Here is a 23,547-nt window from a genome sequence, read left to right on the forward strand (position 1 = left end):
ATTTTTGGCTGTAATAATAAAACTTCATCAGTGTACAACTCTTACACATTAAAATTAGGGTTGGCTTACACAACAATAGGAGGCAATTTTGCCCATCGTGTTTCTGCTTTAGCATAACTCAGCTCGTCTTACTTGCCCACCTTTTCCCTGCAGTCCTGTAATTCTTTTAGATAATCACCCAGTGCCTTAAAGCTATGATTGAATCCACCTCCAATAAATGCCCAGGCCATGCATTCCAGATCCTAACCGGTTATATTGTAAAATAGTTTCTCTTAATGTGGCTTCCAATTCTTCTGCCAATCACTTTAAATTAATGTTCCCTGATTCTCAATCCATTTGTCAGTTTGAACATTTTTCATGATTCTTTCAAGGACACCCATTATATTGAACATAATTCATTGGTAAATGTTTCTTAAATGTGCTCAAATGTACTAGCTCATAGACAATTTTCCATGTAACTAAACAACTGAGTTTAAGTGAAAGCTTGAACCACGAAACAATTTGGAAACAAGTGCAGTTTTGAGTACAGTTTGTGCCCAGGTTGCAATTGAATTCAAAGCAGAAATGTTATTATTTTAACTTGTGCAATTGTTGTTCAGAACATTGAAGAAGTATGTCATCATAGGCTCAGAATTACTTCTCAATTCACTGTACATTAAAAGAAGTAACTTCTTATCTTCAGCAGCTGGGTTATAATTGAACAAATTTATCACAAGTTCCACAGTCCACTAGATATTCTTCATATTGATGTCAACTGATAGGATATTAGATGTGTTCTATAATGGGAAGGAGCTCTGCTCCATCAGTTTACTATCCATATTGCAAATATGTAAACTGACACCGGTCTTTTGAAGAGTACATAAGAAAATTCAATATAATACAGATCTATCATACACTTATTGAATGTATTGTAAATAGAGTATGATTCCTAAGATCATGAAATGCTTGTTATTTTTCCATGTAAGCAATAATTCATGAGTGCCATAATCAATGTGAAGAAAAATAACAGTATTTTACAGTCTCAGGTTATGTAGCCTTTAAACATTATCCTCGTAATGTATCTTATATAAAATATTCATGTTCATATATTCATATTCATGTAGTATGACTTATGTGTAATGTCCATGCTTTGAGTGAAATTACATTTAGAAATAAGAGTCTAAATTAAATATAATGGTTTCTTTTTTTAAAAAAATTGTCCTGTTTAAAAGGATATGATTAAAATATTGTAACTGAGACTGTCCTGAAACACTTAGTGAAGCTACCTTTAGAAAATACAAACAGGAGCATCACCATAAAATCAATCTGAAACTGTACTTTACAAACTATAATATGTTTAAAAATCTGTTTTGTATTCTGAGCTTCATGCTTCTTGTCCATCATATTGGAACAATTACAGCTAAAAACAGGTGGGATTTTTAAACAATAGTCTAAGTATGAGCACTCTGAGGTTAAACTAAAAGATTTTGAAATCATTATATGGAAGACCAACATATAAAATATTTAACATGTTAATTTCCAGTCATCCTAATTGCTATTTTAGCAGAGGCTGTATTCTTTAAATGAAAATGTCAGTACAATTCACATTGCTTTATCAGCCTCAGATATCTAACATAAAACCATTAAGGCTGATTTTGAAAAAGCTGTAGATGCCACGCATAATTTCTGATCAGCATCTAATATATTTAATGCAATTAGTGACAATAAAAAACAAAGTGAATAATCACAAGCAAAGCGATCTAGCCCATTTGCTTCATATTACACAACCATTATTATTCATGATTCGGAGATGCCGGTGTTGGACTGGGGTGTACAAAGTTAAAAATCACACAACACCACGTTATAGTCCAACAGGTTTAATTGGAAGCACACTAGCTTTCGGAGCGACGCTCCTTCATCAGGTGATTGTGGAGGGCTCGATCGTAACACAGAATTTATAGCAAAAATGTGCAGTGTGATGTAACTGAAATTATACATTGAAGAATTGATTGTCTGTTAAGCCTTTCATCTGTTAGAATACAGTGATAGTTTCACTTCTTTCATGTGTAAATCACAAAACCCTTTTTTTTAAAGTTGCATTCTCGGGTTAGCTGTTAACAGCTAAACAATATGTTGAAGGTGTTAGCCCCCTGTGTTCTCTGTCTATGACCTGATGTTTAGATTGATTCCAATCTAAAAAGTGAGATAACAGAGTTTTACATAAATTCATGCAGTTTTTGAGCTCAGAGTTCGACATGAATCTATGTGGTTTTTGAGCAAAGTGCAATGTAACTCTGAAAGTACCAAAAGAATTCACCACACACAATATATATGTGTGCATGTGGGTCTTTGTCTGTCTGTGTGTGTGTCTGTCTGGGGTGGGGGTTCTGAGTGTGAGAAAGTGTGTGTGTGTGTGTATATAGTGAGTGCAGTGTCTTAAGTCTGTGAGGGGGTGCATGTGTGGGAGTCTGTGTGTCCATAAGGGTGTGTGTGGATGTCTGTGTGCGTGTCTGTGTGTATCTGTGTCCGTGTGCATGTGAGAGTGTGTGTGTGTGTGTAGAAATATCTGTGTGTGTGTGTGTGAGTGTGTGTGTGTGTGTAGTGCAATGGTGATCACCTGTAATGTGACATGAACCCAAGGTCCCGGTTGAGGCCCTCCCTATGGGTACCGAACTTAGCTATCAGCCTCTGCTCAGCCACTTTCCTCTGCTGCCTGTCCCGAAGTCCACCTTGGAGGATGGTCACCCGAAGGTCCGAGGCTGAATGTCCTGGACCACTGAAGTGTTCCCCAACTGGGAGGGAACCCTCCTGTCTGTTGATTGTTGTGCGGTGCCCATTCATCCATTGTCGTAGCCTTTGCTCGGTTTCCCCAATGTACCATGCCTCCGGGCATCCTTGCCTGCAACGTATAAGATAGACAAAGTTGGCTGAGTCACATGAGTATCTGCCATGTACAAGGTGGGAGGTGTTCCCACGTGTAATAGTGGTATCTATGTCCACAATCTGACATGTCTTGCAGCGTCCACTGTGACAGGGTTGTGTGGAGTTGGCCTGAGAGCCGGGCAGTTTGCTACGAACAATGATCTGTTTGAGGTTTGGCGGTTGCTTAAAGGTAAGTAGTGGAGGTGTGGGGAAGGTCTTGGTGAGGTGCTCATCTTCATTGATAATGTGTTGCAGGTCACGAAGAACATGGCGTAATTTTTCAGCCCCTGGGAAGTACTGAACAACGAAGGGTACCCTGTCAATTACAGCCCGTGTCTGTCTCCTGAGGAGGTCATTACGGTTCCTTGCTGTGGCACGTCGGAATTGGCGGTCAATGAGTTGAACATTGTACTCCGTTCTTGTGAGGGCATCCTTGAATACTTTCCAGGTGTCCGTCACGTTCCTCCTCATCTGAGCAGATCCGGTGTATGCGGAGGGCTTGTCCATAGGGAATGGCTGTTTTAATATGTTTTGGGTGGAAGCTGGAGAAGTGTAGCATTGTGAGGTTGTCTGTTGGTTTGCGGTAGAGTGTGGTGCTGAGGTGTCCGTCCTTGATGGAGACGCATGTGTCCAAGAATGAGACAGACAGTCGAGAGTAGTCCATGGTGAGTTTGATGGTGGGATGAAAATTGTTGATGTCACTGTGTAGTTTTATCAGTGACTCCTCGCCATGGGTCCAGAGGAAGAAAATGTCATCAATGTACCTGGTGTACAATGTCGTTTGGAAATCCTGCATAGAGAAGAAATCTTGTTCAAACCTGTGCATAAAAATGTTGGCATATTGGGGTGCAAACACAGAGAACACAGGGGGCTAACACCTTCAACATATTGTCTAGCTATCACCATTGTTAACAGCTAACCCGAGAATGCAACTTTAAAAAAAAGGGTTTTGTGATTTACACATGAAGGAAGTGAAACTATCGCTGTATTCTAACAGATGAAAGGCTTAACAGACAATCAATTCTTCAATGTATAATTTCAGTTACATCACACTGCACATTTTTGCTATAAATTCTGTGTTACGATCGAGCCTTCCACAATCACCTGATGAAGGAGCGTCGCTCCGAAAGCTAGTGTGCTTCCAATTAAACCTGTTGGACTATAACCTGGTGTTGTGTGATTTTTAACATTATTATTCATTAACACCTTATGCTATAGAAGAATAACTTCATGAGAGTCAGAAGCGGGAGGTGATAACATTGTGGTATTATCAATGAGCTAGTAATCTAATGATCTAGATAATATCCCAGGGACCTGGGTTTTAATTCCTCCATAGCAGATGATGGAATGTGAATTAAATTTTGTTTTAAAAAACTGAATTAAGAGTCTAATGATATTGATTGTTAGAAAATTAGACAACTTCCTGCTGCCCTTATTTGGTCTGACCTGCATGTGAGTCCAGACCAACACCAATGTGGTTGACTCTGAACTGCCCTCAGATATGGTCTAGCAAGCTATTCAGTTGTAACAACTGCTAAAAAGGAAAAACAAAATGAAAACAGATGGTACTAGAAATGACGAAGGCAAACACAGCTCTGTCGATCTTGCAGAGTGCTCTTCACTAACATCTGGGGTTAGTGCCAACATTGAAGAACTGTCTCCTAGAGTCTTACAATGAAGAGAAGATCCCTTAGCCCATTGAATCTGCAATGGTTAATTTACATTAATCCCACTTTCCAGCCTATGGCCCATAGTCTTGAGTGTTATAACATTTAAGTGCTCATCCACATACTTTTAAAAGGTTGTGAAGCTTCCTGCCTCAACATACCCCACAGGCAGTACATTCAAGATTCCCACCAGCCTCTGAGTGAAAAAATATTTTCCCCAAATACTTCCAAAATCCTGCCCTTCATTTTAAAATTATGCTCGTTTGTTATTAACCCATTAACTAAAGGAAAAATACTACTTCCTGTGCACCTTGTTAATTTCCCTCATAATCTTGTCACCTCAATCAAATACCCTCTCTGACTTCTCTCAACGAAATAATTCATCCCAAGCCTATCCAGCCTCTCTTCGTAGCTGAAATGCTGCAATCCAGGCAACACCTTGCTGAATCACCTTTGCCTCCACTCCAGTGTAATCACATCCATATTACATCACTAGTTTCACAGACAAGTCAAATAACAAACTGAGATAGTCATAGTCATGAAATCATACCTTATACATAACATCCTGACAACGTCCAACCCTCAGTGTATCCTGCCTCACTGACAGAACAAACTCAACAGAGATGGCAATACAGTGATATACTCGCAGGAGGAAGTTGTCCTAGGAATCTTCAACATTGACTCTGAACTCCAAAAGTGTCTCACGACACAAGGTCAAATATGTGCAAGGAAACGTCTTGCTGATTACCATGTAACGTCCTCCATTGACTGATGAATCAGTGCTCATCAATGTTGAGCAGCACTTAGGAAAAGCACTAAGGGTGACAAGAAAGCAGAATGTACTCTGGGTGAGGGTTTTTCTTTCAATGTCTTTAAAGATTGGTTTGGCAGCACCACTACTGAGTAAGCTGATTGAGTCCTAAATGATATTGGTGCTAGACTAGGTCTGTGACAGATGGTATCAATAAGAGGGAAAAATGTACTTGACCTCATCCTTTCCAATTTGTCTACTGCAAGTAGATCTGTCCATGACAGTATTGTTAAGGGTAACTACTGCACAATCCTCGTGGAAGCAAAGCTTCGCCTTCACATGTTGCTTGGCCTTATCACCTTGCTAAATGGGACAGTCTTCAACCAGATCTCGCAACTCAAGTCTGGGCATCCAAATTGCAGTAGGCCACTTGATATCAAGGTGGCATTTGACTCAGTGTGGCATCAATGAGTCCTAGCAAAGCTTGAGTCAGTAGGAATGGGGATAAACTCTCTGTAGGATGGAGTCACACTTGGCACAAATGAAGTTGACTGTGGTTGTTTGAGGTCAGTCATCTCAGCTCCACGACCACTCTGCAGGTATTCCTCATGGTAGTGTCCTAGGCTCACCCATCTTCAGCTGCTTTCTCAATCAATATACAGATAGCCCTACTGGAGAAGGGACAAAACCTGACCTTCTCTTGGCAATAAGGCAGGGCAGTTGACTGAGATGTGAGCACTTTGGGACCAGTGATCATAATTATATTAATTTTTAAATAGTCATGGAAAAGGTCCACAAGTTAAAATTCCAAATTGGGACTGGCCAATTTTGATAGCATTAGACAGAAAGGTTTAAGAGTTGTTTGGGGAGACTGTTCACAGTAAAGGGATGTCAGGCAAGAGGGAGGCTTGTAAAAGTGAGATAATTAGAGATCAGAGACATCATTTCTGTTCATCTGAAGGGCAAGACTGTCAGGAATCAGGAAGTCAAAAAGAGGAATTGAAAGAACTTTGACAGATAAGGTTAAGGAGAAGCCAAAGAGATTCTACAAGTACATTAAGGGCAAAAGAGAGGGAATATGATCCCATTAAGATCAATGAGGCCATCTATATATAGAACCACAGGAGATGGATAAGATCCTAAATGAATATTTTGCGTTAGTAATTATTGTGGAGAAAGACATGGAAACTAGGGAACTCTGAGAAATGAACAGTGATGTCTTGAAAAGAGTCCACTATAAAAGAGGAGGCACCAAAGGTCTTAAAATGCAGAAAGGTAGATAAATCCGTGGAACACAATCAAGTGTGTCCCAGAACATTGTGGGAAACTAGAGAAGAAATTGTAGATTCCCTAGCAGAAATATTTTTATCATTGACAGCCACAGTTGAGGTGCCAGAAGGTTGACTAATGTTTTACCATTGTTTAAGAAAGGCTGTAAGGAAAACCAGGGAACTACAGACTGGAGAGCCTGACATCAGTGGTGAAGTTGTTGGGGAGTTCTGAGAGGTAGGATCTACATGCATTTAGAAAGGCAAAGACTGATTTGGGATAGTCAATATGGTTGTGGGTGTAGAAAATCATGTCTCACAACCTTGATTGAGTTTTTTGAAGACATAACCAAGAAGATTGATGAAGGCAGCTTGATAGACATTGTCTACATGGAATTTATCCAGGCCTTGACAATGTTTTATGTGGTAGGCTAGTTACTAAGGTCAGATCACATGGGATTCAGGGAGGGATAGCCAATTGGATACAAAGTAAGCTTCTTGGTAGAAGATAGAGGGGTGGAGGTAGAGGGTTGTTGGTCAGACTGGAGGTCTGTGACCAGCGATGTGCTGCAACGATCAGTGTTGGGTCCACTGTTGTTCATCATTTATATAAACAATTTGGATGAAATATAGGCGGCATTGTTAGTAAGTTTGTAGCTGACACCAAAATTGGTGGTATAGTGGACAGTGAAGAAGGTTATCTCAGAGCACAATAGGACCTTGATCAACTGGGCTAGTGGGCCAAGGAATAGCAGATGGGATTTAATTTAGATAAATGCGATATGCTGCATTTTGGTAAGACAAAAAGGACAGTATTTACATAGTTAATAGTACGGCTCTGGGGAGTGTTGTCAAACAGAAACAGATACATAGGGTATAGATACGTAGTTCCTTGAAACTGGTGTCACAGGTAGACAGAGTAGTGAAGAAAGCATTTTGTCTTCATTGGTCACAACAATGTGTACAGGAGTTGGGATGCCATATTACAGCTGTACAAGACATTGGTAAGGGCACATTTGAAGTACTATGTACAGTTCTGATTGCCCTGCTACAGGGTGGATGTTATTAAACTCAAAAGGGTGAAAAAAACTTATAAGGACTGGAGAGTTTGAATTATAAGGACAGTTTGGATAGGCTGGGACTTTTTTCCCTGGGCTGGAGGAAACTGAGGTGTAATCTTATAGAAATTTGTAAAATCATGAGGGGCATAGATAAGATGAACAGCCAAGGTCTTTTCGCTAGGGTAGAGTCCAAAACTAGAGGGCATAAGTTTTAGGTGAAAGAGGAAATATTTAAAAGAAACTGGAGGGGCAACGTTTTCACACAGTGCATGGTGAATACATGGAATGAGCTGCCAGGGAAAGTGGAAGAAGCAGGTAGAGTTACAACATTTAAAAGATGTGTCCATGGAAAGGAAAGGGTGAGAGGGACATGGACTAAGTGCAGGTGAATGGGACTAGATTGGTTTAGGAAACCTGGTCAGCATGGTCAATTTGGGATGTTTCTGCACTGTATGACTCAATGACTCTATATTCATCAATAGCCTTCCTTCCATCATAAGGTCAGAACTGTGGATGTTTGCTGATGATTGCACAATGTTCAGCGCCATTCAGAATTTCTCTGATACTGAAAAATTCATACTCAAATTCATCAAGACCTGGACAATATCTGTTCTGGTCCACCCATGCCGATCTGATATTCAAGAAAGCACAAAAATGTATCCACTTCCTCAGGAGGTGAAGGAGGTTCAGCATGGCCACAAGGAGTTTTATTATTTTTTATAGGTGCACCATAGAAAGCATCCTGTCTGGATGGATCACAATATGGTATGGCAACTGCTCTTCCTAAGACCATGAGAAACTACAGAGAGTCATGAACACTGCTCAGTCCATCAAACAAACCAGCCTTCCATCCATCAATTCCATCTATATTTCCATGGCCTCAGGAAAACAACCAACATAATTAAAGACCCTTTCCACCTTGGTTATACTCTCTTCCACTCTCTTCCATTGGGCATAAGACATAAGTTTTAATACATGTATGAACATATTCAAGAACAGCTTCATTTCTGCTGCTATGAGACTTTTGAACAAACCTCTCAAATGTTAATTCTGATCTCTCTCTCTCTCTGCACCTTCGATGTGGCTGTAACACTGTATTCTGGACTCTGTTCTGCTATCCTGATGCACTTTGTATGGTACAATCTGTCTGTATAGCACATAAACAACTCTTTTCTCAGTACATGTGACAACAATAAATCAATTAATTCATCAATCAGTATCCAGGCTTGGGTTGACAAGTGGTAAGTAACATATATGTCATAGAAATGCTAGGCATTGACCGCCTCTTGACATTCAATGGTGTTACCATCATTGAATCCCATACTATCAACATTCTTGGGGTTACCAACAACTAGAAACTCAACTAGAATCCCCACATAAAACACAAAGGCTATAAGAATAGGTCAGAGTCTAACAATACTGCAGCAAGTAACTCACACCCAGACTCCCTAAAGTCTGTCCACCAACTACAAGACACAATTCAGGAGTATGATGGAATACTCGCCACTTCCCCAAAACAAAACAGCCCATTTGATTGGCACCATATCCACAGTTGTCCATTCTCTCAACCACTGATACCCAATAGCAGCAGTGGTGTCCCATCCAGAAGATGCACTGCAAAAACTCACCAAAGATAGCATCTTCCAAACCCACAACTACTATTTTCTAGAAGGACAAGGACAGCAGATGCATGGGAACACCACCAATTGTTAGTACTTCTGCAAACCACTCAGCATCCTGACCTGGAAATATATTGCTGTTGCTTCAGTATTTCTGGGTCAAAATTCTGGAATTCCCCCCTAATGCTATTGTGGGTCTACCACAGCACATGTACTTCAGAAGTCCAAGAAGGCAGCTCCCCACCACATTCTCAAGGGCAACTGGGGATGGGCAGTAATTGCTGGGCCATGCTGTGATGCCCACATGCCATGAGTGAATCTAAACAAAAGTTGAAATTGGCTGAAATAAAGAATACATTTAAATTGGCATGGATTTGGTCTGATTTATTTCCTCTCTCCATAATTTCTATCAATGAAATGTAACCACTCCAGTAAATAAATGAGAAGATGTGAAGTGCTCACAATAATGAGATTCTTTAAATATGCTTGTGGCCAGTTGGCAGAATATTTACAGCATATTTCCATGAATGAACCTCAGATGGCTGGCTTGGTGTGTGGAGGTTACTAGCAATTCTGGTGGATTATGGAGGTAGAAGAATAACAAAACAGAAAAAAATCAGCTTGAAACTTTGGCTTTGGTGAAAATAATTTTCTAAAATACAATGACTGAACAATTGCTTCAGCATCTCATTGCCATGTTTCCTTGAACCAAATGTTTTTGTTCTTCTATCTAGGAACAATTATAATGTCTGAGGACCTGAGAGATGCTCTTGATAACATGTACGATGCTCGGATTCCAAAGATCTGGTTCAAAATTTCCTGGGAGTCTGCTACTCTCGGATTCTGGTTTACAGAGCTGCTTGAAAGAAACCAACAATTCCAAACCTGGATTTTTGATGGAAGACCAAACCAGTTCTGGATGACAGGATTCTTTAATCCTCAGGTTAGAAAAATACACTAAAAGAATCCTAGAGCTAAAAGCCAGTTTAAAAAAATAATACTTGGAGATGAACATACTGGTCATACTGGAGCTCCATTCTGAAGTAAGCAAGAATAGTCAGATTATTATGTACCATTTGCAAGTTTTACCAGTCTTTCCTTCAGGATTGCATTTAAACAGAAGTCAGTGCTTATTAATAGTTGTTAAATCACACAATTGTCTTAATTTTATTGTTTTTAGAATGTTAAGATATGTTAATTTATTTTACGGTTACTATTAACAAGCCTGTGATGAATTAGTAAAATACTTCAGCAGGATTTTCTGGAAGTAATTGAAATATATATTTTAAAACTGCTAACCTGCTCCAAAAGTTTATATTTTCTGACAGTGAGAAAATGAAAATCCCTTTTTATAGCATTGTAAATATTGAATGGATCAATTTTAAACATCAATTTTGATGGTTGACCACAAGCTGCATCACATCAATTTATTTACCAAATTTTTAAAATTTTATTGTTCTCCCTTTGTATATGCTTCTCAGTCTCATATGGACCTATGCTTTCAGATTTAACATTCTCAGAGTTATTTAGGTTACTGCCATCAACAATCTACAGTCAGGAAGATCAAAGGATCCTGTCAATTCCATCACCACTATCCCCTACAGACTTATTTTATACTTAAACTATTCTCTTCAGGTACATCGATGTAGACTTGCCAGTGGCCTGAAGTTGAACCTGGACTGTTTATATTTGGCCCAGCTGTTCCCTCCAGGTTGTGTGGCCGGAGTTGGAAGAATGTCTGATTGTTGAATCTGACCTTTCCAAACAGCTGCCCAGATGCTCCTTAGATAGGGTTTTTAGACAACACCATCCAAACCCATGATCGCTTTAATACAAAAGGAAAATGGCAGCAGTTACATGGGAACACCACCACAAGCAAGTTTTCCTCCAAAACACTTACCATCTTGACTTGGAAATATTTTGCCGTTCCTTCAGTGGCATTTGGTCAAAATCATGGAATTCTTTCGCTTTTCTTACGGTCGATTTTTCTGACTGTAGATTGTTGATGGCAGTAACCTAAATAACTCTGAGAATGTTAAATCTGAAAGCATAGGTCCATATGAGACTGAGAATTACAGGTGTACCTACATCAAATGGACTGTAGCAGTTCAAGGACACAGCTCACCACCATCTTCTCAAAGCTAACCAGGGACTGGCAGTAAATGCTGGCCCAGCCAGCAGCCCACATCCCATCAGTGAATAAAAGAAAGGTGCTAGATTTTTTTTTTCATCCAATATGGGGAGGTATGACCGGTTGGTTTAGGAATTGGGGCAGACAGTGCTGGAAGAAGTGAAGGAGTTGTCGGGTGTGGAGAAGGACTGATAGAAGGTCTGCTTTGATGATTTAACACTGAATCCAAAATCTAAATATAAATAATAAACCATGAAACATTGCTCCAGCCCTCACCCTTCATTCATATATACTCCTCATGCATGCTGAGGAACATATTGATAGTTTTGGAATTCTACTGCTGTTCCTTCACTGTTGCTGGATGAAAATTCTGGAACTCAATTCCCAACCGAATGAGCTGTCCCTACATCCCACGGACTGCAGTGGCTCAAGAAGACCAACGACCACTGTCTTAGAGCTGGGAAAAGCATGCTGACCTAGCCAGTGATGCCCATTTGTGCCAGTTTGGGGGCAGGGGAGGATACTTAAATTTACTTCTAGCCTTTTTCTCACTAGAGTTTGGCAAACAGGATAAAGAAGCAGTAATATTTGGAAATGAACACACTCGTCATACAGTTTCTCCAATTTAAGTACAAAAGTCGAGTTGGACCAGTTTTACTGTTTTTTCCTTCTGGCTCCAATCCACTTGCTCACCACCCATCCCACAATTCCGATCCCTCAAGACTTGGAAGAAAACAACCTACTGTCTCACCATTGGTTCCCTTGAAGACTAGGCTTCCAGCAACAATCTCTGGAACCCAATCCAGCTTCTGCAAGATGGGGCATCAGCATCCAGGCTCGTGATTGGCTGAGAAGACCATCAGTAAGCACTTCATTACCTGATTGGAGTTCAGTTGGAGCTCAGCAAACATTCTCATTGATGAAGGCAGACAATCAGTTGCCACTGAACCAGCCTATCTCCACAGAGCACTGAAGCTCTGCCAATGCTTTTGTTGTAGGCTTCATTACATTGAGAGAAAAAAACCCACTAATTCAGAGGAAGCCATTTATGACATTTACATTCCTTCAGTTAGATAAGCCTGATATCAACAAACACTGCAATCTAGGGTACAATCATTTATAACAACAAGCATTTAAATGTGTTTATGGTCCATTTTCAAAGAGTCTATAATCATTTGTGAATAGGGCACACAGCCAGGAGATGGTGTCTGTTTGAGATGTAGATAGAGTGTTATAGCAAATTTGTTCATGTCCAAGAGTAGTACATAAGGAAAAAGATTGCTCCATCTTCTACCTGTTTTATCACCTCAGTAATTGATGAGTTTTCTTTCTTTGTCTCCAAGCTAATGAAGTGCAAACTCCTATCATATTATTCTAGCTGTGTATACCATGACTTGATTCAATAACTAAATAAATAAATTGGAGAAGAAATGGCAGTACTAGTCGTGATACAACACGAAGCAACATGTGGAATGCACTGCAGTAAGTGTGTCGGCAACTCCCACAACTTTGGCTCAGAGGAGCTGTGCTGGAGTTTGAATTAAAAGATAATGGATATACTGGTTATTAATTTACAAAAGTTCCTTTGACTCAGGAACACTGCCATCAGATGTGAAGTTGTCAAATGTTACACCGTTTTTCAGAAAGGAGAGAGAGAGAAAACAGAGTGCTTCAGGTGAATTTGTCTAACATAAATGGTTGGGAAAATGCTGACATCTATTATTACAGAAGCCTTAACAATGCACTTAGGAAAGCAAAATATGATAAGAAAATCCTGTTTGAAAAACTTATTAAAGATTTTTGAGGATGTAATTAGTAAAGAAATTAAAGAGAAAACACAGTTGATGTAGATCTAGATTTCCAAAAGGTGTACAATGGGGTGTTAAGATTAATAGGCAGAATAGGGACTCATGGAGTTGAGGGATATATTAGTTCCATGGATAGGTGTTGATTAACAGACAGGAAGCAGAAATTGGACATAGATGGGGCATTTTTAAGCTGGAAAGCAGCAATTAGTGGAGTGCCACAGGGTTTAGTGCTGGAGCCTCAGCTATTTACAGTCCATATTAATGGCTGAGTTGAAGCAGCAGGGAGTAATATATCCACAATTGCTGGGTGGAAGGGTAAACTGTGGGGACTATACACAGAGACTGCAAAGAAAAATGAACAGCTTAAGTGAGTAGGCTGCAGAATAGTAGATGGATTATAATGTAGCGAATAGTGAAATTGTTCACTTTTGTATGAGAATAAAAAAGCAGGATAGTTCATAAACGGTGTAAAACTTGTAGGTGTTGCTGTTTAAAGACACTTGATTGTGCTCATTTCAATGTTCACAGAAACTTAGCATGTGATACAGCAATTAGGTAGGAAGGCAAATAGCTTGTTGCCTTTATTGCAAGGGGATTTGAATATAGGAATAGAGAAATCTCCCTCTAATTGTAAAATGTTTCAGTGAGACCACATCTGGAGTCCCATGTGCAGTTTTGGTCTTCCTATTTAAGATAAGACATATTTGCATTGGAGACAGTACAATGGTGGTTCACTAAATTAGTTCCAGGGATGAACAGTTATCCCATAAAGAGAAGCTGAGCAAACTGGATCTATATTCTCTGGTGTTTAGAAGAATGAGAGGCAATCTAATTAAAGTGTACAAAATTCTCAGAAGCCTTGATAGGCTGGACATTAAGCTTGTTTCTGCTGGTCAGGAATCGAAAACACAAAGTCCCAGAACAAAGGGAATGGATAATTTAGGATTGAGATGAGGATAAATTACTTCATTCAAAGGGTTGTGAATCTTTGGAATTCTCTAGCCCAGAAGGTTATGGAGTTTCCATCACAGAATATATCTAAAGTTGGAAAAGATAGATTTTGATCTGTCAGAAAATTGTATGATATGGGGGAGTGGATAGGAAATTGGCTGAAGGTCATCCTGATCATATACAATGGCAGAGTAGGCTCAACAGTCCATAATGATTTATTCCTGTTCCTATTTCTTGTGTTCTTATTGTTGCCAATCCCAAAAACATTATTGTATTTCCTTCCACTGTACCAGTAGTGTAAGACTTCTTTGTATAACAACGTTCATGATTACAGAACATCCCAAAACACTGTACACCCATTTAAGAACTTTGAAATATATTACCTGTTATTTGTAGGAATCCCAGAAGCCAATTTATACGGCATCCACGTCAATTTCACCAGTTTCCTCGTCTCCCCTCCCCCCACCTCATCCAAGATGCAACCCTCCAACTCGACACCGCCATCTTGAACGGTCCTATCTGCCCAACTGCCTTCCCACCTATTTGCTCCACCCTCCCCTCCGACCTATCATCACCACCCACCAGAATCAATCTACTGCCTTCCCAGCTATCTTTCTCCAAGCTCCACCTCCACCCTCATATTTATGTGTCAGCTCACTTCCACCCCCCCCCCCCAACACTTTTAACTGATCTCCAGCATCTGCAGTCCTCACTTTCTCCAATTTATACACGGCAAGCTCACAAAAGCAGCAATATGATAATATCCATATCATCTGTTTTTGTGAAGCCTGACAAATTGGGCTTCACAATTGGGAATAAGGTGTTGGGTTAATCACATATTGCAGTCTGCACATGCATTGAAGGGTTATGAATTTTGAACTTTAGATTTTGAAACATTACCAAATTTTCAATTGATCTATACCATTAACTCATAGGGGATTGACTAATGCATCCACTGATCTGTGTTTCTGTTACTGGTACATCTGTTATCTGCAAAAATTGATCTATTCATTAAGATAGATATTTCTTTCCTCAGGGCTTTTTGACTGCAATGCGACAGGAAACCACACGCATGAATCTGAGCAAGGGCTGGGCGCTAGATAGTGTCATCCTTTATAACGAAGTGACCAAGATGATGAAGGAAGATGTTAATTCATTCCCTCCTGCAGATATTGGTGGTGTTTATGTTTATGGCTTGTTCTTGGATGGAGGAGGCTGGGACAGAAGGAATACAAGACTCATCGAATCATCTCCAAAGGTAAGCTATTATCAGAAACATTCGGTATAGAGAAATGAAATATTTGTATTTATAGGTGCACGTGGAGGCAATTTTAATATGCAATAATTAGATTGGTGGTGGTTGTACAAACAGTAACAGGGCCATATCAAGACTTAGCACAAGGAACAATGGAGCCACCTCAATCCCAAGGGGCTTCCATGACACCCAACAGCAAAGAAACATATTCTTACCATTCAGGAAGCAGTTCGAAATGGTACAAGTTTAGGATATAGAATGCATAAAACATGAACCACCACAGGGCAACACTGGGGTTAAAAATGCTGAACATTTATAGGGCAATAAACTGGGTTTATTTTATTGCCATGTTTTTCAGGAGAGTTTCTCTTGTGCCAGATTAAGTGACAGCAATTTTCTTTTTTCATCTTGTACTCTTAAAATGGTTAAGTCCTACCACTGGGGCACTTTCAAAGCAAGCTTTAGCATTAGTTTCACATTATCTTGTCAAATGTAAATTATAGTTAGATACTTTGGCATTCCCCAAGGTAGACCGTAATTTGAAATTGAAGGAGCTACTTTATAAAGCTCTTCTTTAATTCTCTTCCTGTTCTGCTGCAGTTTTGTAACTTTATTTTATAGTCTGTAAGTCTGGAAATTGGATAACTCATGTATAGCTGTTTGTCTAGCAATAAGTTTTGATCTGACCCAGATATAAAGTATAACCTAGAAGAAGCATTCCTAAAAATGGGCAAAATTCAGCCAAGGAAAGAAACTTCAAAACAGTATGAAGGACATTATCAGTTTTACATCTCAGACTTGAAGCTAAAGGTGTTGACAAATTTTGTCTCCCATGTATCTTTAGTAGTTGTTATTTGAATGCTATTTATCTTCAAAGATGTGAATGGGGCTAATCATTCTTAGTAGGACTTTGCAAGAGTTTGAAGTACATCAAACTCTGAATGGCTCTTATGTACAAGCAGATTGCTTGTACATAAATCTCTCACACATGCGCTGGAATTTTGTCATAGTGACAGGGACTGACTATGGACCCAAAGTCTTGGTCCACTTGGTCAGCTTTGATTTGGCCTTTCTGGAAATTTTGCCTACAGTTAATGATCCATTTAGCACTTTGTGATCCACTTGCCTTTGTGGATTGGGTCCTAGTAAGGGACAAGAACCTAGTTCCAAGAGTTGCTAACAGCTCAACAGTCCCATCAGCTCCTTTAGGGATGATGATCATGGCTGGCACTTCAGCTAGCTGAAAGGACATAGGGATGTTAGCCTTACAATGATTTAAGTGGAGTTCAAGATCACTAGGGATAGTGAGGTAGCATTTGGTGAAGAGGTGTGTTGGTTCGTGATGGTAGAGATGTCTATTGCCTAAAGGGCAGCCATGTCAACCAGTGCTCCCCATCAAAGGCCATAGGGTGTCCAATTAAGGTGTCCCAGGTACACATGCCTGGAAGGAGGCAACCAGAATTCCCCTAACGTCTCCTAATATGGCAGGAAAGATGACAGGAGTTGACCCTTAGTTGGTCTTGAAAGTTGCTTAATTGGCCTCTGGGAGGGAGTATCACCCTCCATCTTTCTTTCCATTAGTAAGATGTTATGTTGGTAGGGAGGTCATGGGCACTCCACTCCCTGCTCTCTCTCAGCATTTTAAAGGTATTCCAGCCCACCAGCCTATCCCGAGAGAGTAGAATTCTGCCCTCTAAAGGGTAATCCATGCAGGTCCGAGGTCACTTACAAGAGGCAAAGTGAGGGATTGTGAGAGGTGGCTGGATGCCCACTTTTCCATAACCTGCACTGCCTCATTTCATCTGCAGAAATGATCATTGATGAGACTATCTACCTGTTCATTGTTTAAAAGCATAGTAGACATAGTTTATAGGTTAAAGGAGTTATGACTCTAATTAGTTTAAGCCTCGATAATCTTGTATACCCAAACATTTCTCATCATTTGGCCTATTTATATATTTAAATGAATACATTTATATTTTAAATGAAGAGCAATAATATTGTCAGACAACATATTTTTCTGCATCATATTTCACCTTTATTGTTTTCAATTTAAGGAAATCTATTGCCATCTACCCTCTGTAACAAATTAATATGCAATAACATACTTATATCTGTACCCTCTGTAACAAATTAGCATGCCTTAACATACTCATATCTGTACCTTTAAAATATTTGAAACGTTAACTGGACTTGAGTTTTTAAATTATTAAGGAGGTTAATGACAGCAAATTAACACATCACATTGTCAAAAGGCCCTAGGCAGAAATGAACATTCTGTATTGGGGGGGTTCATTTGAAAATCATTACTGGCCCATCTGTTCTTAAAAACCAGGTAGTATGTGACTGACAGAAGCATCAACTTATTACTGGGCTCTTTTCAATCCTGACTTTTGGACTGATTCAGTTTTTCAGAGACACGAACACAGTGATATAGGGGAAAGGCCTCTATTCTGCCTTGTGTGTGGGGAGAGGTTCAGTTATTTAACCAGCTTTACACCACCTACTGCACTTTGAGGAAAGACCATGTAAAAGCTCAGACTGCATTTAATCCATCCAGGAATTCCTGTCAAAAAATACCTGCTGGCGACTTTACAAACATTTTACTTCTGCGATAGAATGTTTTTATTTCCATTCGCTTAAGATGCAAATTTATCAGTTTGATCACCCCAGATCATTTCCTACTTCTAGATCCATCAGCTGCTCTTCAATGATTGTGTTACATACTGGCAGGTGCTCAAAAATATTATAACAAGGGCAAAGAACCAAAATCAATCTGATCTTACTCTGTGCTGCAAACCAACCTACCTCCAGGTTAGACACAGACCTCTGGCTTGATGTGAGTCTGAAAGAAACTGCATATGATTAAAGTTGCCAGGTTTGGTTCAAGTATTTAATGTTTAGCCCTGCTGCCTTTCAGCTTGAAAAGTGACCTAGACATCTTGACAATGGCAGCTTTATACATATCTACTCCAGCTGTGTGAAGCATTCCTGCATTATGCATGCTGATTTGTTTGAGAATTAAGGATTCTATGATTCTGTGATTCTAACAGACCTCTAAGCAGAAGGTTAAAAATCACAAAACACCAGGTTATAGTCTAACAGGTTTAATTGGAAGCACTAACTTTCGGAGTACTGTTCCTTCATCAGGTGATCCGAAAGCGAGTGCTTCCAATTAAACCTGTTGGACTATAACCTGATGTTGTGTGATTTTTAACTCTGTACACCCCAGTTCAACACCAGCATCTCCAAATCTAGGCAGAAAAGATTGGTATAGACCTGTGTTACGGCCCTAAGCAATCCTACCCTGCATTGTTGTAGATTCAACTCAAAGCCTCAATTAAAACAACCTCAACATTCTGCAGTGAAATTCATATGCTTCCTGCTAAAAATATTTTACATGACTACATTCTTATGCGCATCATGGATTTCTCCAAAGTTGCTACCAGATCTTTAAAGGACCATTGAAGTCTCTGAAACAAAAATAATGAAATGCTGATGATGAGACAGCAGATTTTTAAAATGTAGGTTTCAAAAGGAGGAGAGGAGGAAGGCATCGGATTTGCAAATAACAAAAAGTCAGCACGATTTGGTGAGATTAATAAACCCACAGAAATTCAGGAGATATAATAATGTGCTTAATTGAATATTGGGAACAGTTAGCAAATGAGTAGGGAGAAAAGAAAAAAATGAAAAATATGATAATACCTCTGAGCTTAAAAAAGGCATAAAACCTGATCCGACTGTAAAGAAACATTCATGAGTTTCCACCATTCAAATTAATGTTACAAAAGAAATTCAACCTGGTAAAAAAACAATGAGCACTGTAGCCTGCCTGATTGTTTATCTATCCCCTCCAGCTTGCCTTAGGATCTCCTTTAGCGATCTATGTGAAAAACGTAATGACACCACAGGGGCATAGATTTCAAAGCGTAAACTTCTGGGGATGTCCAAAATGTGTCTATAGCTCATCAGTCTCATTTTCAATCTGGTACAAAAACAATATTAAATGTGCCTTCAGCCAAGTCATTCTGACATGAGAATGGTTCCTTTTACATAGGCAAGCTAGTGTGAATGAACAGGTCAAGGCAATTATTGTCCTGGTCCTATACAAGTTATTATCCAGATCATGTGGAAACATGAACAATTAGTAAATCTGCATTAAACTTTATATTTGGAGGACAAACTAAAATAGTGTGCAACACGTAGAAAATCAACACCAAATTAAAGCTCATTTATTCTTGTTATTAACATTAGTATACAATGGCCAAAAGAAGGTGCTAATACACTCCTACCTCCTTAATGAATATGTGATTTAATGTTCAAAATTCCATACAACTTATATAGAATCAAAGAATCCCTACAGTCAGCCCATCAAAGCCATGCTGACCCTTCAGGGAGCACCCCACCAAATCCCCATAACCCTGCAGTTAATCCATCTCACCTGCACTTCCCTGGATGTTATGGGCAATTTAGCATGGCCAATCCACAACTTTTTGCTGTGTGAGGAAACTGGAGCTCTCAGAGAAAACCAATGCAGACATGAGAAGAATGTGTAGACTTCACACAGACAGTGACTTGAGAGTGGAATTGGACCCAGGTCCCTGGCACTATGATGCAACAGTGCTAACCACTGAGCCAGGCAAACGTGAGGACTGCAGATGTTGGAAACCAGAGTTTAAATTAGAGTGGTGCTGGAAAAACACAGCAGGTCAGGCAGCATCCGGGGAGCAGGAAAATTGCCTTTTCGGGCAAAAGCCCTTCATCAGGAATGGAGCTAAGCACTGAGCCATCCTGCCACCCTAAATGTATCACTTGTTTCCATTTACTAACAAATCAAACTTAAACACAGGTTTCCAATTACTAAGAAATTCCTCCTTTCTTGATTCAAATATTCAACTCTTGAGGCAGGGCTTTATCTGTTCTGGTCTGAGACTGAGGAGATGTTTTCTCTAACAGGGACTAATTTTACACTTCATCAGACATGACTTTCTGACTCTGACTCAAGGTCTGAATCAGTTTCATTCACAACCTGTGTTGGAATAACTACTGGTATTCATATACCAATGATCCAATACATCAGAACTATTTGACTCATCCTAATATTTCCATTATCAAATATCTTAACTGAATATATGTGAAGATAGCACATTTTTGAACTCTCCCTGATAACCATTTAATCCTGTTGTGTTCTTTTACCTTAACCTTCTGGGTCAACTTCACACTTCTTTCTCTCTTACCCACATAGCGACTCTGTTTCTGTCTCAATTGTTTTTTTTATCTACTGACAGTAATAAAAGAGACTTTAGCAAAGTGATTCTAGGCTCTTTTCTGTGAAACAATTCAACTGGTGTTCTGTCAGTAGTAGTATGAGGTATGTTGCAATAAATATTCACCAGTTTATACTTCAGTGGCATCTGACGTTTCTTCTAGTTTATCTGTACTATTTGTTTAACAACAGTATGTTTAACAATCTGTACTGCATGCTGTACTGCTCGTTTCAAGGTAGGATGATATGCGTTAACCATTAATTTCATGACATTTGGAATATTTTCTGAAGTCATTGAAGTCTGTTGTCAGACACAACTTCCTCCAGGAACCAAAAGCAGCCATCAAACTAAGCAAAATCTTTTAAAGTTTTGTATAATGCATACAAATTAGGAGCAGGCAGACTGCTCTTGGCCCTTTGAGAGTCACTCAATAAGGCTATGTCTGACCTGGTTACACTACAGTCCCCCAACCTTGATAAGCTTTCATCTCTTTGCTTATCAAGAATCTGCCTGGTCTGCTATAAAAGTATTCAGGTTCTGCTTCCGCCATCTTTTGAGGAAGAAATTTTCAAAGATTTATGATCCTGTGAGAGAAAATATTTCTTAGCTCAGTCTTAAATAGGCAAATCATTATTTTGAAACAGTGACTTCAGTTCTAAATTCTCTACAACAGGAAACATTCTTTCCACACACACTCCCTCAGGATCATATGCACTTCAATCAAGCCACCTCTTACTCTTCCAAACCGCAATGGAAACCAGCCTCATCTGTCCAATATTTCCTGAAAAGATAAAGCACCCATTCCAAATATTACTCTAATCAATCTCTGAATTCCTTCAAATACAGTTAACTCATTCCTTGAATTAGAAGACCAATACTGAGCACAATATTCGAGATGTGGTCTCACCAATGCCTAATGTTTCTCAAGCATGACGTCCCTATCTTTGTATTTGGTACATCTCACTATTAACATTCTATTAACTTTTCTAACTACTTGCTATACCTTCACCACTACCCTATTGTGAGTCATGTATTAGGGTACCCAGATTCTTTCAAATTTCAGTGTTCTGTGATCTCTCATCATTTAAATAATATGTTAATTTTTAGACTTGCTGACAAAATTGACAATTTCATATTTTCCCACATTATATTCTATTTGCCAGATCTTTGTCCACTCATTTAGCCTATCTATCCCCCTTATGTCTTCATCACAAGTTACTTTCTGACTTATATTTGTAACCTCAGCAAATTTAGTCCTTTTATCCAAGTCACTTAGATATTTTCTAATCAACCCGTGCTGAGACATTATTACACACCTCTGGAACAAGTGGGACCCAAACACAGGCCTTCTTACTCAGAGAAAGGGACACCACCATGGCATTACAAGAGCCCCCATCCAAGTAATTTATTTAAATTGTAAGAAGCTGAGACGCTAGCATTGATTTCTATGGCACATTGCTTTTACATATTGCCAATGAAAAAAAATGACCCATTTATGGCCACTTTGTATTTCCCATGTGCTAGCCAATCCTCTGGGCAATCTTCCAATCTAATGGAACAATCACCAAATCTAAAAATGCTTGGAACATTAAAACCAACATATTTGGTATTGCACTAGCTACTTCTTTTAGATCCTCATTCATGATAAATGAGTAATCTGTACATTTCTGGAAGTGCAGTATTGGTTCCCCACATTGCACAATCTTTATCAAATGGCAACTAATTTTTAATGGATAAAAATGGCCTAATTTTTAAATTCATTATTTGTGATGCACTCAGGCATCCTTGACAATATAGACTGCCTCTGAGTTTTTCTACCAATGTCATCTGTAGTGACTGGCAGCTCATTCACATCTGAAATTAAGAACACATCATCCTCTTTGGTTCTGGTCAGTGGGGATGGTCATCTAGACATTGCACCAGGATTACAATGATTGTCATCTGATCTCTTTAATGAATGTTTTACTTTTAAACAGACAAACCCAAAAGCCACCTCTGCATTTGGGTTGCACCTAAAATAGCTATTGGAGTCTTTGGATTCAAAGTAGCTTTCAGTTGTTCACAATCAGTTTTGATTGTGGAACTATGATCACACAAGTATTTCTAAAATTTTCTTACTCCAAAAAATCAGACACAAGCTTCGTGCTCTATTTGTTCATAATTGCACTCACTGGCACTCCAGGTACATGATGCAAATGCAATTGGTTTCTTCTCATCATTATCCAACTTCTAGAGACCCAGCACCTACTCCTTTTGAAGAGGCACCACATGCTAACTGAATGGTTTTTGGACACAGTATAATACACAAGCATTATACCACCTTCCAATTTACTTTTAGACAACTTGAATAATTTGTCACACTCCCTTGTCCAGAACCATGAACTAGCCTCCCTCAAAGTTTACTCAATGGCTGTCAAAACGTTGTCAAATTTGGTATGAATTAACTGTAATAATTCATGAAAGCCAAAGAAAAGGATCAGAGCTCAGACATGTTTTAAGGCTGTGACACGTTTCTTTTTGCTTGCACCTTGCTTCAGATTGGTTAGCTTAGTTAGCTGAATGTCTGGTTTGTAATGCAGAGTATTACCAAAAGCATGGGTTCAATTCCCACACTGGCCATGGTTACCAAGCAAGACTCTCCTTCTCACCATCTCTGCTTGTGTGAGGTGTGGTAATTCTCAGGTTAAACCATCACTATTCATATCTCTCTATAGCCTGGTGACTTTACCCTCTGCTCTGGGAAAGATGTTGCCCAACTTTGTCAACTCTATACTACAAGTACTCTGCTGAATTTTGAGACATTGAATTACTTTCACCTGAATATCATGGTTTTCTAAATGCTGGAACACCTTCATCATCGCCATG

General features: G+C 39.3%; 1 protein-coding gene across 1 annotated transcript in view; it reads left to right on the forward strand.

The window, feature by feature from the left end:
* The window catches only part of LOC122549951 (dynein axonemal heavy chain 5), a 366,961-nt gene that overhangs the window by 337,772 nt on the left and 5,642 nt on the right, over window positions 1-23,547 (forward strand). Inside the window, exons 74-75 of the mRNA XM_043690232.2 lie at window positions 10,002-10,210; window positions 15,194-15,415. Coding sequence (XP_043546167.2) covers window positions 10,002-10,210; window positions 15,194-15,415 — 431 coding nt within the window. The remainder of the gene's footprint in view (window positions 1-10,001; window positions 10,211-15,193; window positions 15,416-23,547) is intronic.

Source organism: Chiloscyllium plagiosum, unplaced genomic scaffold, assembly GCF_037043375.1.
Source record: "Chiloscyllium plagiosum isolate Xiang-an unplaced genomic scaffold, Cpla_swu_hap1 HiC_scaffold_5, whole genome shotgun sequence".
NCBI lineage: Eukaryota > Metazoa > Chordata > Chondrichthyes > Orectolobiformes > Hemiscylliidae > Chiloscyllium > Chiloscyllium plagiosum.